This window comes from Spizellomyces punctatus (genome assembly GCF_000182565.1).
Source record: "Spizellomyces punctatus DAOM BR117 chromosome Unknown supercont1.4, whole genome shotgun sequence".
Classification (NCBI taxonomy): domain Eukaryota; kingdom Fungi; phylum Chytridiomycota; class Chytridiomycetes; order Spizellomycetales; family Spizellomycetaceae; genus Spizellomyces; species Spizellomyces punctatus.
In genome coordinates, this window is record NW_015971540.1 from 211,864 (window position 1) to 225,962 (window position 14,099).

Genomic DNA, 14,099 nt, shown 5'->3' on the forward strand with positions numbered 1-14,099 from the left:
ACACAGACCGAGCTAAGCCACGCTGGTCATCAGAGTGCTTGCCTCACGTCAGTTGAAGCCATTGTGTTTGATGTTAAGTTTGACGTTGCAATCACTTTGGCGTGAAAATGAAGAGGGATACAGAGACGTGGAACTATATGTGAAAATTGCCTTTCGGTCGATAGCGACAAGGCTTTGGAAAAAATCTCCAAGGTTGAATGCCAAATTTAGCGCCAACGGGCACGATCTACAGATTCGATCTACATTTACACCTGAAGCCAATCTCTGCTCGGATGTATTTCAGCAGAAAGCACCTGTAAGCAGCATACGCATCTATACGAATCTAGACATCATTTTCTGTGTAAAAGCTTACTCTCGTCGAGTCACACTAACTGTCGAATCGTGCAGCACGGCCGTCTTCTTCTTGCGCATGCAGCAGTCTTCGCGTCCAATCCGAAGGCACAACTACAAGATGTGCGTGCGTTGGTGTGTCCTCATCTCTTCGCTTAGTCCCATACCTTGGGCATGTCTGTTTTGCTTGTGATTAACAGCATCAGGAAGTTGGGTCTCAACTTCATGGTGCCCATCAATAGCTCTCATTAGCGGCCGGTCCTTGGTCACACCCTGCAGTTCTGGTATACGATATAATTCGAGCTGTTATGTCTCGAACAGAGCAGCACGATGGAATGAAAGTTGCGGTGCTTTCCATCATGCTTCATCTAGTATCGACTGGCTTCGAAAGCAAAACACATGAGCATCCTGCACGCACCATTCCTCTTCTTTCGTGTGTGGTGTATCAAACGATGCCGACGCGGCGCACAATCCTACCGTGTCGGAGACCTAGAGCCCCATCTCCCTTCGATAGACCTCTATCCAGGGTTTGGTAACCTTGTCCTTGCCAGTTCCTGTGGCGTTCTTAACGTGCACCCACCCCTCAGGAATGACGACTCCCAATCGTAACCTCCTTCAGAGAGGTGTTCAGTTTGGTGTATTCCTCTAATGCGAGCGTGCGACGACTGCTGGTACTGAACATGTCTGCGATCTTCTCGGGAAAGGTCTCTGACCTCGCGTTCGTGACCGGATCGCGCTTGAACGCGCTGAAGATTGAAACTCCAAGTCGTTGTCTGACAGATGGACGGGTTCGCCAAACGACGTGATGGAAGTTGCGGGCACACGCCAACAATTATCTTCTTTGTTTTTGATTTTAACCATAGTGGGCATCTCATTGTAGTCTGCGGGGTTCAACCGAGGCCAGTGATATTGCAAATCCATGAGGTATTTCGGAACGGGAGGCACCTTCCTGCGTCGTCTCAACTGCAACGACGAGAGCACATGAACCGGAAGCGTCTCTGTGGGGAGCTTGCGGGGTGCGATAAGCGACCCTTGTTTCCGAACCTCTTTCTCCGCCCGCCACATCTGAGGGTGCTTCGCAAAGAGGAGCCCAGCAACCGACGACGGTCAAGAGGATGCAGGCCACAGCCGACATAGTGGGCTCTGGCCAGCGGCGCTGCTCGTTGGAAATGCCCGAGTACTTGTCCCAGGCTGGTTAGGCTTGCGGTCGAACGGTTGGATGGGTGAGTCGGTAGCAGTAGGCGGGAGGGGATTCGTAGGCTGGAGAGTTAGTGAGCGGGAGCGGGAAAGAGGAGCGAAAGGCGAACCGCCAAAGGTGGAGGAGGAGGGGACGAGAGTAAATTTGACGCGAGAGAGGCGACGCAGTACAGTACAAGGAGGGACAAGCCGCTTACGTAAAGCGCGATCGAGCCTTTTGATACCTTTCAGACAATTGTCATCGATGTGGAAAAGGTCAACCAAAAGAGCGGGTGAAAGCATCATATTAGCTATATGCCCCACTGAATGCAGTTTGCAGCTTTTGCCGTTTGGTTCCGATACGAGATTAAATGTACTTGTGAATGAGCTTTTTTCAACTTTTGCCTCGTCATCTTTTCTATCAAATACTTTTCTAATATGGGAAGTCTGGTTTCGCATGTTGTACGCTTCTGATTCCCAGAGTTGGAACAAGTCTTGTTGAGAACCAGCGGATTGCCACCAAATCCAACATAAGCAAACACTTTACCGACATCCAAATGATGAAGGAATAATGCTTTCCCTGAACAGCGTATTCTAGTCGATAACCACTATGTTGCTCATTGCTCACTTCTATCAATGATGCTGCAAAAATGCTTTTTGCGTCGCATATGGTATATGACAGTCATTCTGGTAGTACTTTTGACGCTAGGTGTTTTCCTCGTCGCGTTGGTTGCGGGATGCTTTGTAGCCGCACACGTATTGGAAGCTTATTATGAAGCGTATAATGAAACCTTCGAGAGGACACGTTACCATGACTTGAAACAAAAGACTTTGACTTGCGAGAACGATCATATCTAGAACGACCAAAGTTGTCGGATTTTAGAAAAGTTGAACAAGAGCAAGTAGACGTTTCCAAGTTGGTCACATCTGTGCAAGAAGCACATATAAAGATAGAATGGGAGGAGCTTGAAAAGTGTGGAGCAGATTTGAGGAAAGTCATTGACCACTGGAAAAGACCTTATAACAAAGGAACACAAGGTTGACAGTCTTTTGAGGAAAGAAGCGAACAAAGAAATCTTGAACAGGTTATGTTTCCCCCACGAGGACTTGCGAGACATGTAAAGGGTCGGCGTCGATATCATTGCCTTCTAGTTGGAGACAAACTCGCGCAGACGACCAAGAACTTTTGGTTGCATCGAAAAGCTCGTTTGGCAGATCATTTTTATCGCGTAAGTAAAGATTCATCCAACCCATGGCGTCCTAACCTCGTTTGGTATCAGCTCTGATTATGAATTTGGATGAAGGGGTCTAAAGAATGAATACTTGAGTATGAATTTTATTGTTAAGGTAAAGGTTATAAAGAATGAATACTTGATTAGGATGGATAGGAAAGGAGAATAAGTAATAGGACGTAATTGTAAGTAAAAAGAATGCTTAATCAACGGGTTCTAATTAAGGTGTTATAGAAAAGTTTAAATTCCACCTAGCAGTGTCAAAGCACCATCATCCTCACCCTTCTTTAAAATGTGCAACGGAATCATATCTTTCGTGAAGATTGAACCATAACATAAAGGTGTTTGCCTCTGTAATCTTCCATGCAAAGGTCTGCGCACAATGCTGCGGACGTTGATGGACCACGTTAGTTTCTTTCCAACGTGCCTTCATACATGCATGGAGAATTGCTCGCCAGTTGCTCATGGTAGGTACCAGGAGACAAGGACGCGGTCTTTGACGGTGGAAGACGATGTGGGGAAGCTACTTTTGAGCTGAGTCATAACCCATTCTCTTCACAATTTCTGAAGCCTGCGTTTCCTGTTCCATTTCATCTCTGCTTGCAAACGAGACGTTTGTAGACGTCCTACACAATGCTCTCTGTTGCTACAAGCTTCATTGCGCTCACCGCGGGCATTGTTGCCGCCTACTATTATTCACCTCGTTCTGTCAAACGGTCAATTGTCATTCGCATTTTGGGTGCTTTAGCACCTCCACCAAAACTAGGAATGCCATATTCGTCTCTGATCAACCCTCATTCGCCTCTTCGACAGCATGCTCGAAATCTCTGGACGGTCGTCGGAAATCTTCCTCCTCGGAACTCGGCGTTGCCGTGTACAATGACTGTCTACCGCTTCCCTGGAACAAAATTCTTGTGGATCCACTCCCCGATCTGTTTAAATGATGAGGTTAGAGCGGAACTGGAGGCTTTGGGAAAAGTTACTTGGATTGTAGTGCCCAATCGCATGCATAGAACATATGTGGAGGCGTGGCATCAATTATATCCGCAGGCCAAGATCGCCTGTCCTGAGAAGGAAAAGGAGGGCGTCGAAAAGGTTGTCAAGGTGGACACGGCCTGTGAGGATGTCTGGCAGATCATAACCTATGATAAAGATGTTCCTGAAAAGGAAACTGCACCAAAGTCAGCAGAGGACAATCAACTCAAAACCACTTCCCCGCGTCAGAAGGAACCTTCGCCCACGGCTGAGTGCAGTGTATGTGGAGAATACAAAACCAAACAAGAATTTTCAGCACGCCAATGGAGACAGGATGAGCAGAGGAAATGCATAGACTGTGTCGCCGAATACGAGCATTCAAAAGACTGGGTGGCAGAAAAAAACAAGCCTCGTCCTACTGAGTTCACACCAGCCTCCTGGCAAACACCAAAAGAGCGCCAAACAACACAAGTCCGCCACCGAAAGGTCTCAGAAGGCAAACGCATAAACGCCTATGAAGAGAATGAGCGTCAGCAACAGGAAGACAGTGGTTCGGGTTGGTCCACATCCTCTGAGGAGACTGGCGATGCCGATTGGAAAATCGATCAATGGTGGCTGCAGGACGATCGCAAGGGCAAACCGTTACCTGACTGGGAGGATGTGAAGAACGACTATGCGTTTGATGAAGATGTCAATAAACTGGAACACGATGAGCAGGTGCTGGTCACTGGGCGGATCGGCCAGTCGTTAGAGGTTCGCCCACGTCGTCGAGCTGTCCGCTGCATTCGTCCTGAAGGATGCTACCCAGAGACCCAGGAATTGCTCTATGTTGTGGAATTGGAAAGGTGCGTTAAACATACGAGCTAGATCCCATCAATGCTAACATTAGATTTCGATTCGTTCAGTAAACCCCCCACACACGCCCTAATTAGCACGGATCTATTCTTCAACATTGATCTGGATGGCGTGGATACCATTACCAAACTCCTTGGCAGCGCTGGATTCTTTGGACCAACACCAATTTGCAAGTTTTTTTGCATCCAAGATGCACATGCCTTTGAGCAATGGGTGCACGAGAGCATTATAGGAATCGTCAAGAAGGAAGCTGTCAAGGTCGTTGTAGTGGCACATGGTGACGTTATCGAGGGCGATGAGGACATAATCGTTGGGAAATTTTGTGAAGCTGCCAAAAAAGCTGTTGAATGAATCCTTCCGCTAGGTAGCTCGATGAGACTTTGCGACGCAAGGGATCTGGTATTGCTTGATACCGCTGGCTTGTCTAAAAACCGGGAAATGCCTTGGACATTTGAAGCATTGGTTGGGAGAACTATAGCACACACAAATCCCGCTTTCCATATTTGGCTTAATTTGCTTGCGTATCGATTTATGCGTCACTATGAGTCATGTGCTTTGGTTCAACTTGAAAGATAAAGTCCGCAGTGTAACCCGCAATCTCTTCGAGTGTGAATTTCTGCCAATTTGCAGTATTACAGCCGTGTCATGCCGTCAAAACGGGCCGCGAAGGTCACTGTCTTGGGAGGAGGTGTCATTGGTTTGACTGTTGGTAAGTCGTTCCAAGCTGCGGTACTCTGATACCAAGTGGAAGATCTAATGTTTATTGTGTTAATAAAGCTGGGTAAAGATCGGACTCAGAGTTCACAATGTTGGAGGGATGAAGGCCTGATACGTTTTCACCGTGCTTTTAGAGTCTTACAAGCGCGAGGCTACAAAGTTACCGTTGTAAGCCGCGCTTTTCCCGACAATCCGGACGACGACCCTTCCTTCACTTCTCCGGCAGCTGGCGCTCACTGGCGGAGTTTTGCTGAGAAGGATGACTACAGGCTTCAAGGTGAGTGAGACGGGCTATTATCCTTAACGCTGAACATTTTGTGGCTAATGCCGTCTGGCCCAGAATGGGATGAGACCACATTTCAGGCAATGGTACGGCTATGCGATGTTCCCGGTACCGGATTAATGATGGCACCAGGTGAGATTGCGTCCTACCGAGTCTATTGGCAGACGAATCTATTCATGCCTGGATGCGTCTACCAGCATACGAGTTTTGGGCCGATCCGATGGAGTCCTGGGAAGATCCCTTCTTTGCTCGATTCACCCCAAAATACAAGATTCTAGATACTGCATCCCTCCCTCCGACCTGCAAATTTGGAATCTCCTATGAAACAAGTCAGTGCTTGGCTGTAGACCTGCCTTGTCGGGTGCTCATCTCATGTTTTCATAGTCTGCATCAATGTTCCCAAGTATCTTCTATGGCTGCTAGAAAAGTTCAAGTCCCTTGGCGGATCCCTTCGAAAGCAGAGTGTAGCTCATATTGATGAGTTGCTGAATGAGGACGTGGATGTGGTGATCAATTGTGCGGGTATTGGAGCGCGGACGCTTGGTGGTGTCGAGGATGTGCAAACTTATGCAACACGGGGACAAGTGCGTTCATCAAACATTCATTAGCCGCTCACGCCGTCTGTTTAACATGTCTGTGATATATTTGCAGACTGTCTTGGTTAGAGCACCACATGTTCGGCATACAGTCACGCGATTGGGCCAGGTTCATGGTAAGACCATGATTGTCTGTCAGAGACGGCATACCCAAATGCTCATTGTGTGACTGGCCGACAGAGGATTTCACCTACATTATCCCCCGTGATGACGGTATTGTTGTCCTGGGCGGCACGTATCAAGCCAATAACTAGTACGTTTGTAAAATCCCTGTGTGTTTGGCATGCATCAGTACTGACCCTGAAGCAGTACATTAGAGCCGGACATGCCAACAGCCGAGGCCATAATTCAACGTTGCTTGTCCATTTGTCCGGAGCTGCAAGTGGACGGTAAACTTGATATCATTAAACATAAGGCGGGCTTGCGTCCAACGCGCGTGGGAGGCGTGCGATGTGAGGCTGAATGGAAGGGTATGTATCTTTTCATGTCGAAATCAAATGAAGACGACATTTTCACTGATGAATTTATAGAGTCAAGCGATAACCGAAAAGTTTTACTGGTTCACTGTTATGGTCACGGTATGCCCACTTGATCGAGACGTGATGTGGACTTGTTACTGAACGTTAGATTTTCTTTTCCCAGGCGGTTACGGATTTCAATCTAGTATCGGCTGTGCGGCAACTGTCGCGATGATAACTGATGGAGAACGTGCAAGACGAGGGGCGCACGGCGACGAACTAACTGTAAAACTGTGACATCCATCTGCTTCGCAATATTGTTAAATGGGATTGTTTATATTTTATACATGGCATTTCTTACCATTTGTTTATCTTGCTCCCGTTTCAATGGGTTAAAGCACAGTATGTCGCACGAATAACTAATCAAACATGCAGTTAGTTCATTTACATATCTTATGCTTGCCCGTCAGCTGTGACCTGGCACTTGTACCTCTCCCACTCTGCAGTTATATGTCCGCGATTAGATCATGATTTTACCCCTAATCCCCTGCGTTCACATGTCTGGCACAACCAGAGAGAAGTCAAAGCTTCAAGGAGTTACCTGACGGACAGTGTTTTGTAGTGTGAGTGTAGGTGTGTGCCCGATGTCAATCTAACCAGAGTTAGTCGGGATCATTTCACATCGCGATTTTTGCATCATGGCTCAAAACGACTTCCAGTAATCCTGCAACTTTGGCACCTTCAACAGATTGAAAATATATTGAACATTTACAGAAGCAGATAATTTCATTTTCTCAGTATCAACGTTTCCGTATTTTGATCCTTTTAGGCTTGCTCATTGCGGTATCTTCAAAGTCGGTTCACATGAAAAGTCAATGAAAAGCTCAACAAATCAGTAGAGAAAGATCACGTCGGAAGACTGTACGGGGTCTTGTCATTTCTCCTTTCCTACATAATTGGTGAAGCAGTGTTGAATGTTGGTTTAAGAACTAGAGCCATGCGCTCATTGTATATGTTATGAACAAACACTGGAGCGACTTTGCCCGGGATGGGCCAAATCAATGGATGGACATGAAAAAACGCGGATTTCGCGATACTACAGCACTTTCCAATACCAAAGTTCTACTTGACCATGGCAGCTTGGCCTTGCCTACCGAATAATATACCGGATTGCGCAAAATGCAAGCTTTTGCGGGAGCACATTGAAGCGTTGAAAGAGGATGTAACTGAAGAGCGTCGTCTATTCGAAGATTTTCAAGAGACATCACGGGAATATGAACAGGAGCTCCAAACCGAGAATACCCAGCTTCATAAACAACTAGAGAGTCTCCAGACACGACTGGAAGCAACACGAACGGATGCTGACGTATGGAAGCAGCGCTGGCGTATCGCAAAGCAGGATGCAGTAAATGAACTCAACATTGTGATTGGAGAACTGGAACGAACTCGAACACAGGAGGAATGCTACAAGAGGCGGACAGTGGATTTAGAGATGGATAATGATTGTCTGGAGGTTTGGCCCACATGAACTTGAAGTATAGGGAAATTTGGTTTGTCTCATCACGAATCGCAACATCAGAGGGCAGAGCGTGTTGTGAAATCCAGCATTCAAGATCTGGACGCTCGATACACGGCTCTATTGGAGGAAAACGTCCTTCTGAAATGTGAGCTAGAGACGGCCAACGGTTACCGCGACGAAATCATCCACTTGCAAGAGGTATGCACTCACAGTGCTGATCCGTTACTCGATTGGGTTTTAAACACTAGTTGGCTTATATTTCAGGAAATCCGAGATTTACAGATGGAATTGGGTGTACTGCGTGATCGTGACCGAGCTCTGGCGACCACGCATTTCTGGCAAAATGCAAGTCGCAATGCCTCCCAAGTGTCCATTGCAGCCAGTCCGACAGCTCTCATGCTTCGAGCATACGGAGTGACAATGAGTAGAAGAAACTCGTCCGACCTATCTACCACAACCCTCGCAAATGCACCTCCATTGCCAAATGGAGGAAAAATAGGAGATTTGGATGCCAACAGATGTGAATCCGTGGATTGTGGGGAACGTTTGGCAAGAGTCGAGACAATTGGTCCTCATGATGAAATCAAGCATTCGACGAAAGGTCTCAAAAGAATTCTACGCAAAGTCGGCCCACCGCTTGCTGCATTGCCCTCCAAGGGAAGAAAGCAGACGCTGAAGGTGAAACGATATTTTTCGGTCAAGTACAAGGAACTTTGCAATATTAGGTCTGCTGCGTGACATTGTATATTAGGATATAAGCGATTTGTGGTGGTTAGGCTTTCCTTGACTGTACAAAGTAAATTTGGTGATAGTGTTCAAGCTTTGAGTCTTTGCTGATTTTTGCCAAGGATGATGGTGGCAGCCGTGAACAATAGCAATATGAAATGTCCAAAACGGCAGCGGGAGATAGCATGGTGGACTGATACCCGAACGCACGATCCCATCCCGCGTCATTTGCCACTATAACGTTTGGTTGTAGCGTACGTGTCCGTTGTACGTAGCCCACATGCCGATTCAAAGCTGGTTTCCCATCTTTTACAATGCATAGCGGGTGTATTTTTGCCTAAATACTGTCTCAGCAAGTGCATGTCCGTCGCTCGGCCCGCTGGCGTGACCCTTGTGCCAAATTACAAGGTGATACCATCCAGCGGAGGTCCTTAATCATGTCAACCATTACTGGATGTGACATTGTTCATCAGCGCTCCGCCTAGTCATCGTATATGATTACCTAATAAACGATAATGCATGGCATGGCAAGCGGGGAAAATAATGCCGACTAATTCAAAATCCACCCACGCACCAAACGGCTAATTTCATTATTCCATATTTAGTAATATCCTTGATTAAGTCATCCAAGGCCCTCGTCTCGGAGCTGAAATGCCGCTCGATGGCGAGTGGTGCGGGCAATGATCGCATACCGGCTCCGCTTGCAGCTTCAGATATAAAAAGCCCTTCACGTCGAATGCAATCGCCCAACAATACTCTACACATTCTTTCGATCAAAGCAAGCACACCCATAACACCGCAAACATGACTGTTATCGGATCCTTCCACGAACTGCAAGTCAACGACAAGCGCGGCAAGCCTTTCGATCTGTCCCAACTCAAGGGGAAGGTTGTCATTGTTGTAAACGTTGCCTCCAAGTGTGGTTTCACGCCCCAGTACAAGGGTCTTGAAGAGTTGTACCAACAATACAAGGACCAGGGTCTTGTCATCCTCGGCTTCCCATGCAACCAGTTTGGTAGCCAGGTACGTTGCCAATTGAGCATCATCATTCCAGACTGGATATTGACATGATGTTTGCACATTTCATTAGGCTCCAGGCTCCGCTGAAGAGGAAGGCGCCGTCTGCCAACTCAACTATGGTGTGACTTTCCCCATTATGGAGAAGGTGGAAGTGAACGGAGACAACGTTCACCCAGTTTACGAATGGCTCAAGGAACAAAAGGCTGGATTGTTGGGGCTAAGGAGGATCAAGTGGAACTTTGAGAAATTCTTGATTGACAAGGACGGAAAGGTTGTTGCTCGTTATGCCAGTACAACTGAACCTGCCTCAGTCGGCAAGGACGCTGTCAAGCTTTTGTAGTGTAGTGTGTAGTGTGTATAGGACAGATTTATAGAGGAGGGTTTGGGAGTACATTTGGGAGGAACCAGCTTATTGTTTATATCATTGGATTATTTTGCATTTGAATATTATACCGTGCACACTTGGGCACATAATCGTATCTCTTTGATGAAGTATGTTTTCTCTTTTGGGAGCAGCAAAGTAGTTATGCATCAGTCGCTGACAGCTTTCCCATCTGGCCGACGTCTGAGTTGGTCTAATCCTACCTCCGGCCATGACATTAAACAAGAGCATTTGCAAGCGTCTTGACACTGCAGCTTTTTAATAGATATTCGGCCTATAGTAACGGAAATCTTCCGTCATTCGGTTATCGAAACGCGGCTTAGCAGTGACTCATCACTCGGATCATTTGCCCAGATTTCCTTCCCGTAGGGTGGGTTATCGGCATTGAGCACACCTTCACTGCCATGCTTAAAACGCTCACCAAAAAGACCAAGAAAGGCGATACTGACTTGACGGATCCTAGAGATCGGAGCAATCAAGAGTTTCGAGATCATGTACTGGGAAATATATCCGTCAACCTTTCAGGTGGGTTGACCTAAATGGCTGAGGATGGAGGACAGGTGGAGCGTTCAGCTACAAAGGGACAGTCTCACGTCTAGATGGAGTATAAAGTCTGAAACTATTTGGCGCCGACGACTTTGGCTTAATGGTGTCAAAACCTAGAGGTTTTGCCTGGGAGATCTCAATTACTTGAGATTTGCTCCATCTGAACACAGTTACTGACAGCATCTTTCAACAGCTCTCGTCCAGAAAGGTTGGATATCGGAACATACTGTCGATACTCTTGTTCAAACACTTCAAAGTAACGGCTTGACTGTTAGCACAACTGCCAGTGTTGCCGTCGGAAATGGTGCTGTGCAGCAAGAGAATCCGCCCCCGCCGCCCGAGCGACCTCCCGCGTATGAGTTGCCTTCCGTGGCAGTAGCGGGTGCATATGTTAGCGGAGATGTTAAAAAGCACATTGATGGAGCTGTCAATAATGCCAATATTACGGGATCTGCAAACGGGGGGAGTGTTGCTGAAGCCACCGCTGCGTTAAATAGCTTTAATATGGCACGAAGTGTTACCACGCCGGCGCTGAGTAGCGCATTGAATAGCGCACCGAACGACAGTGCACCACCTCTACCGCGCCGTCTGGGAGAACGATCTACCACGTCCGCGCCCGCCTCGCGTAACATAACACCATCTGGCCCTCCAATTCCCGCACCCAAACCACAACGAAAGATCATGGTAGCCACAGCCGATTTTGAACCCTTGGAGGAGGACGATCTGGGATTCAGGACAGGTGATTTAATTGCGGTGATTGAAGACGGTGGGTAGATTATTCCTGCACGATCTGGACGCCACCCTCCCACTGACGCTTGTCATTTTTTTTGAACCCGGACATAGTGGACGAGAATTGGTACAGAGGTACTCTACGCGGAAAGACGGGGATATTCCCCAAGAGCTTTGTCCAAGTTCGGAGATGACTCTAAGTATCATTATGACTGCTGTATCTTGGCCTACTGTTTTTTATAATATCCACTTTTAATGTTGACACCTTTCACGATCTTGAGTGTATAGCGTGACGGTGGTCACTTATTCTCTGTGTTCCGATGTACATGTTGATCGCATTCTCCATGGAAGTGGCACGATCAGCGCTCGATTGATGCATCAGCCAGTGCTGTCCAGTGCAAACCAGTCAGAAGGCCAAATACAGGGGACAACCATTACGTAAGGCCATTTAGTGATTGAAATCATCTTACAACCAGACTTTTTCCCCTTTTGCAATCCCTCATGCCTGCCCTGTTGGCTACTCCTGCTGCGACTCTGTCTACGCAGAGTATAATACCCTTGCTGGACGCTGATGACAATGTGATCTGCGGGAAAAAACTCCGACTCACACATGTGAAATCCATATCACTTCCAGGCGGGGGGCGATCGTTGACAGGACTGTGTGCAGTCAGTCTCACCACGCTATTGCAGTCACCCAACCGAGGCCATACAAAGACAGGTAGCCACACTTCAAATGCCAAAGCGGAGCGGAAAGGAAAACATGTAGACGCCAAGATGCCGAAAGCCGGCCAGCTCACAGACATGAAGCTACACAAGGTCGCACTGGCATCTGACAAGAATTGCAGACCAAAATCCGAAGTGCAAGGTGTCAAGAAGAAACCAAATAATAACGCTTCAACGAGTACTAGACGGTTCAGCGGAACAAAACCCAGATCCAAATCATTCAGCTTGCCGTCCTCTCAATTCCCTAAACTTGCGAAAGCATCAAGATGCTGCTCAAGATCTTCACCCTTCCTCCACAATCCAGAAAACGAACATCATACAGATCTTACCACTCCTCGCTCAGTATCCACGGACGGAAAGTTACAGAGACAGTCTGCGCCGACCCCAACTCTGGACCTGGCATCGTGTATGTACACCACTTTTTGTACCAATTGTTGAAATACACTAATCTTGGCTTTTGCTGCAGCGAACAGACTAGATACCGGTCTTGGGTCTGCCAAGGTAAGTTTCGGGCGGTGTATCTCTTCTCTCATCAGCCAGCAAAAACGATTGTGACCCATTTTCGTCCGCCCAGAATCAAAAGCTTTTAAGAAAACGTCTGCAGGATCACGGTGAGCATTCCTTTTCATGTTACAATGTTCTTGTCACAATGCTGGCCGGTTCAATGTGACTTACTTGTGGCTGTCCTAAAAAGCAATGATCCTGCGGGAAGCCGCAATAATGGACAAAGTCCACCAAGCGCAGAGCCGAGAAAAGGAGCAACGAGAAATCGCACACCACAACCGAATGGTTCGCAGAGCAGAAATTGTGTACCTTAACAGGATACTAAAGTATATAGAAGACAAGAGTTTGGTGGACACAGTATCAGAATCAACATCAGGTAGAGATGACAGAGTGTAGCGTAAAGTTGGTACAAGTAGAACTGGGATCTGTTCAGACAAGGAGGAGATCAGTGTGATGGTGGTGGTCGGGCGGGACATTACAAACTTACTACAAGTCCGAGGCAAATTATCACCACAATTTCAAATAAAAAAAAAAAGGCGGGGCAAATCACCATGATCGTGCCCAAATGGGCGTGCCAATAAGCCTTGAGGAGCTTCCCGATCTTTGTTCAGACACTGTATCTGGCGCAAGGAGTCCACAGCATTGCCTGGTGAAAGGATTCGGCCACAGATTACAGGGATGATGGGTCAATGGGGATACACTTGCGGATGTGGCCATACAAGTGTATATCCGATAGGGTTTTATGGTCGAGTGAGACATGATCTCGGAATCCCTGCGATTAAGCCTCCCCAGCACTGGCTGTTTGCCCAGTCATCTTCCAGTTTCCAATTAAGAATACGCATCACTGTTCAAACCATTTGCCTCCTTCCGCTTGTTGTGAGTGCCCCTGCATCGGGGAAAGTAAAAAGGGCGGGGCAATATGAATATAATGACAAATAGTTTTAGAAACCGTAGCACTATCACACTCCAAAAATGCGACATTCATTGATCGTGTCTCCGATATGGGGGCGAGTGACCAAAAGGAGCTTGGTTATTCCCTTTTGAGCACGAGAGCCAAACAGCTCATCACAGCTGCGAACGCACGCGAGTAAAGGGACAAAAGGAGGGGAAAACGCAACACAGCACGAGATCAAGTTTCCAATTTGCTTGAATAATATTGCAACTCCAAAATTACCTAAATATGTGCCAACTTTTTTTTGTGACAAGTTGTTTTTATCGGACTCGTCGTAGTAGGTGGTCATTTAACAGAGTCGGTTTTGGACGACGATGAGTGTCATGAGCTTGATTTCTATCAAGCAAAATGCCAGCAATGATGCCATCAAAAAAGA

At 47.1% G+C, this 14,099-nt stretch overlaps 7 protein-coding genes across 7 annotated transcripts; 6 read left to right on the top strand and 1 right to left on the bottom strand.

Annotated features, from left to right (window-relative positions):
* The first annotated feature begins 75 nt into the window (after window positions 1-75).
* On the top strand, window positions 76-1,543 carry SPPG_09030 (uncharacterized protein). The gene is made up of 2 exons (XM_016757183.1): window positions 76-295; window positions 388-1,543. The coding sequence occupies exon 2, from the start codon at window positions 1,111-1,113 to the stop codon at window positions 1,465-1,467; it is 357 nt and encodes a 118-aa protein (XP_016610051.1). The 5' UTR covers window positions 76-295; window positions 388-1,110; the 3' UTR covers window positions 1,468-1,543.
* A 1,828-nt stretch (window positions 1,544-3,371) lies between these two features.
* On the top strand, window positions 3,372-4,919 carry SPPG_02517 (uncharacterized protein; the record flags this gene model as incomplete). The annotated part of the gene is made up of 2 exons (XM_016750803.1): window positions 3,372-4,558; window positions 4,619-4,919. The coding sequence occupies 2 exons, from the start codon at window positions 3,372-3,374 to the stop codon at window positions 4,917-4,919; spliced, it is 1,488 nt and encodes a 495-aa protein (XP_016610052.1).
* Window positions 4,920-5,213: 294 nt separating this feature from the next.
* SPPG_02518 (uncharacterized protein) lies at window positions 5,214-6,919 on the top strand (the record flags this gene model as incomplete). The annotated part of the gene is made up of 11 exons (XM_016750804.1): window positions 5,214-5,277; window positions 5,346-5,349; window positions 5,420-5,562; window positions 5,626-5,700; window positions 5,766-5,897; window positions 5,953-6,152; window positions 6,220-6,280; window positions 6,345-6,417; window positions 6,474-6,634; window positions 6,695-6,742; window positions 6,807-6,919. The coding sequence occupies 11 exons, from the start codon at window positions 5,214-5,216 to the stop codon at window positions 6,917-6,919; spliced, it is 1,074 nt and encodes a 357-aa protein (XP_016610053.1).
* An 807-nt stretch (window positions 6,920-7,726) lies between these two features.
* Window positions 7,727-9,021, top strand: SPPG_02519 (uncharacterized protein). Its single transcript, XM_016750805.1, has 3 exons — window positions 7,727-8,135; window positions 8,202-8,339; window positions 8,406-9,021. Exons 1-3 carry the CDS (start codon window positions 7,755-7,757, stop codon window positions 8,877-8,879), a joined length of 993 nt encoding a protein of 330 aa, XP_016610054.1. The 5' UTR covers window positions 7,727-7,754; the 3' UTR covers window positions 8,880-9,021.
* Window positions 9,022-9,539: 518 nt separating this feature from the next.
* Window positions 9,540-10,366, top strand: SPPG_02520 (uncharacterized protein). The gene is made up of 2 exons (XM_016750806.1): window positions 9,540-9,890; window positions 9,958-10,366. Exons 1-2 carry the CDS (start codon window positions 9,672-9,674, stop codon window positions 10,225-10,227), a joined length of 489 nt encoding a protein of 162 aa, XP_016610055.1. The 5' UTR covers window positions 9,540-9,671; the 3' UTR covers window positions 10,228-10,366.
* Window positions 10,367-10,648: 282 nt separating this feature from the next.
* Window positions 10,649-11,882, top strand: SPPG_02521 (uncharacterized protein). Its single transcript, XM_016750807.1, has 3 exons — window positions 10,649-10,794; window positions 11,009-11,581; window positions 11,659-11,882. The coding sequence occupies exons 1-3, from the start codon at window positions 10,674-10,676 to the stop codon at window positions 11,736-11,738; spliced, it is 774 nt and encodes a 257-aa protein (XP_016610056.1). The 5' UTR covers window positions 10,649-10,673; the 3' UTR covers window positions 11,739-11,882.
* A 62-nt stretch (window positions 11,883-11,944) lies between these two features.
* SPPG_09031 (uncharacterized protein) lies at window positions 11,945-13,899 on the bottom strand. Its single transcript, XM_016757184.1, has 4 exons — window positions 13,259-13,899; window positions 12,943-13,196; window positions 12,597-12,865; window positions 11,945-12,511 (listed from the first exon to the last, which is right to left on the bottom strand). The coding sequence occupies exon 4, from the start codon at window positions 12,345-12,347 to the stop codon at window positions 12,006-12,008; it is 342 nt and encodes a 113-aa protein (XP_016610057.1). The 5' UTR covers window positions 12,348-12,511; window positions 12,597-12,865; window positions 12,943-13,196; window positions 13,259-13,899; the 3' UTR covers window positions 11,945-12,005.
* Window positions 13,900-14,099: the final 200 nt, after the last annotated feature.

What these genes read in the sequence shown, in the direction of transcription:
- SPPG_09030 (XM_016757183.1), top strand. Translation starts at nt 1,111, where the DNA reads ATGGACGGGTTCGCCAAACGACGTGATGGAAGTTGCGGGCACACGCCA.
- SPPG_02519 (XM_016750805.1), top strand. Translation starts at nt 7,755, where the DNA reads ATGGCAGCTTGGCCTTGCCTACCGAATAATATACCGGATTGCGCAAAA. An exon ending in TGGATAATGATTGTCTGGAG is followed by an intron (nt 8,136 to 8,201) that starts GTTTGGCCCACA and finishes TCGCAACATCAG; the next exon opens with AGGGCAGAGCGTGTTGTGAA. An exon ending in AAATCATCCACTTGCAAGAG is followed by an intron (nt 8,340 to 8,405) that starts GTATGCACTCAC and finishes CTTATATTTCAG; the next exon opens with GAAATCCGAGATTTACAGAT.
- SPPG_02520 (XM_016750806.1), top strand. Translation starts at nt 9,672, where the DNA reads ATGACTGTTATCGGATCCTTCCACGAACTGCAAGTCAACGACAAGCGC. An exon ending in GCAACCAGTTTGGTAGCCAG is followed by an intron (nt 9,891 to 9,957) that starts GTACGTTGCCAA and finishes ACATTTCATTAG; the next exon opens with GCTCCAGGCTCCGCTGAAGA.
- SPPG_02521 (XM_016750807.1), top strand. Translation starts at nt 10,674, where the DNA reads ATGCTTAAAACGCTCACCAAAAAGACCAAGAAAGGCGATACTGACTTG. An exon ending in TATATCCGTCAACCTTTCAG is followed by an intron (nt 10,795 to 11,008) that starts GTGGGTTGACCT and finishes ATCTTTCAACAG; the next exon opens with CTCTCGTCCAGAAAGGTTGG. An exon ending in AATTGCGGTGATTGAAGACG is followed by an intron (nt 11,582 to 11,658) that starts GTGGGTAGATTA and finishes ACCCGGACATAG; the next exon opens with TGGACGAGAATTGGTACAGA.
- SPPG_09031 (XM_016757184.1), bottom strand. Translation starts at nt 12,347, where the DNA reads ATGTCTGTGAGCTGGCCGGCTTTCGGCATCTTGGCGTCTACATGTTTT.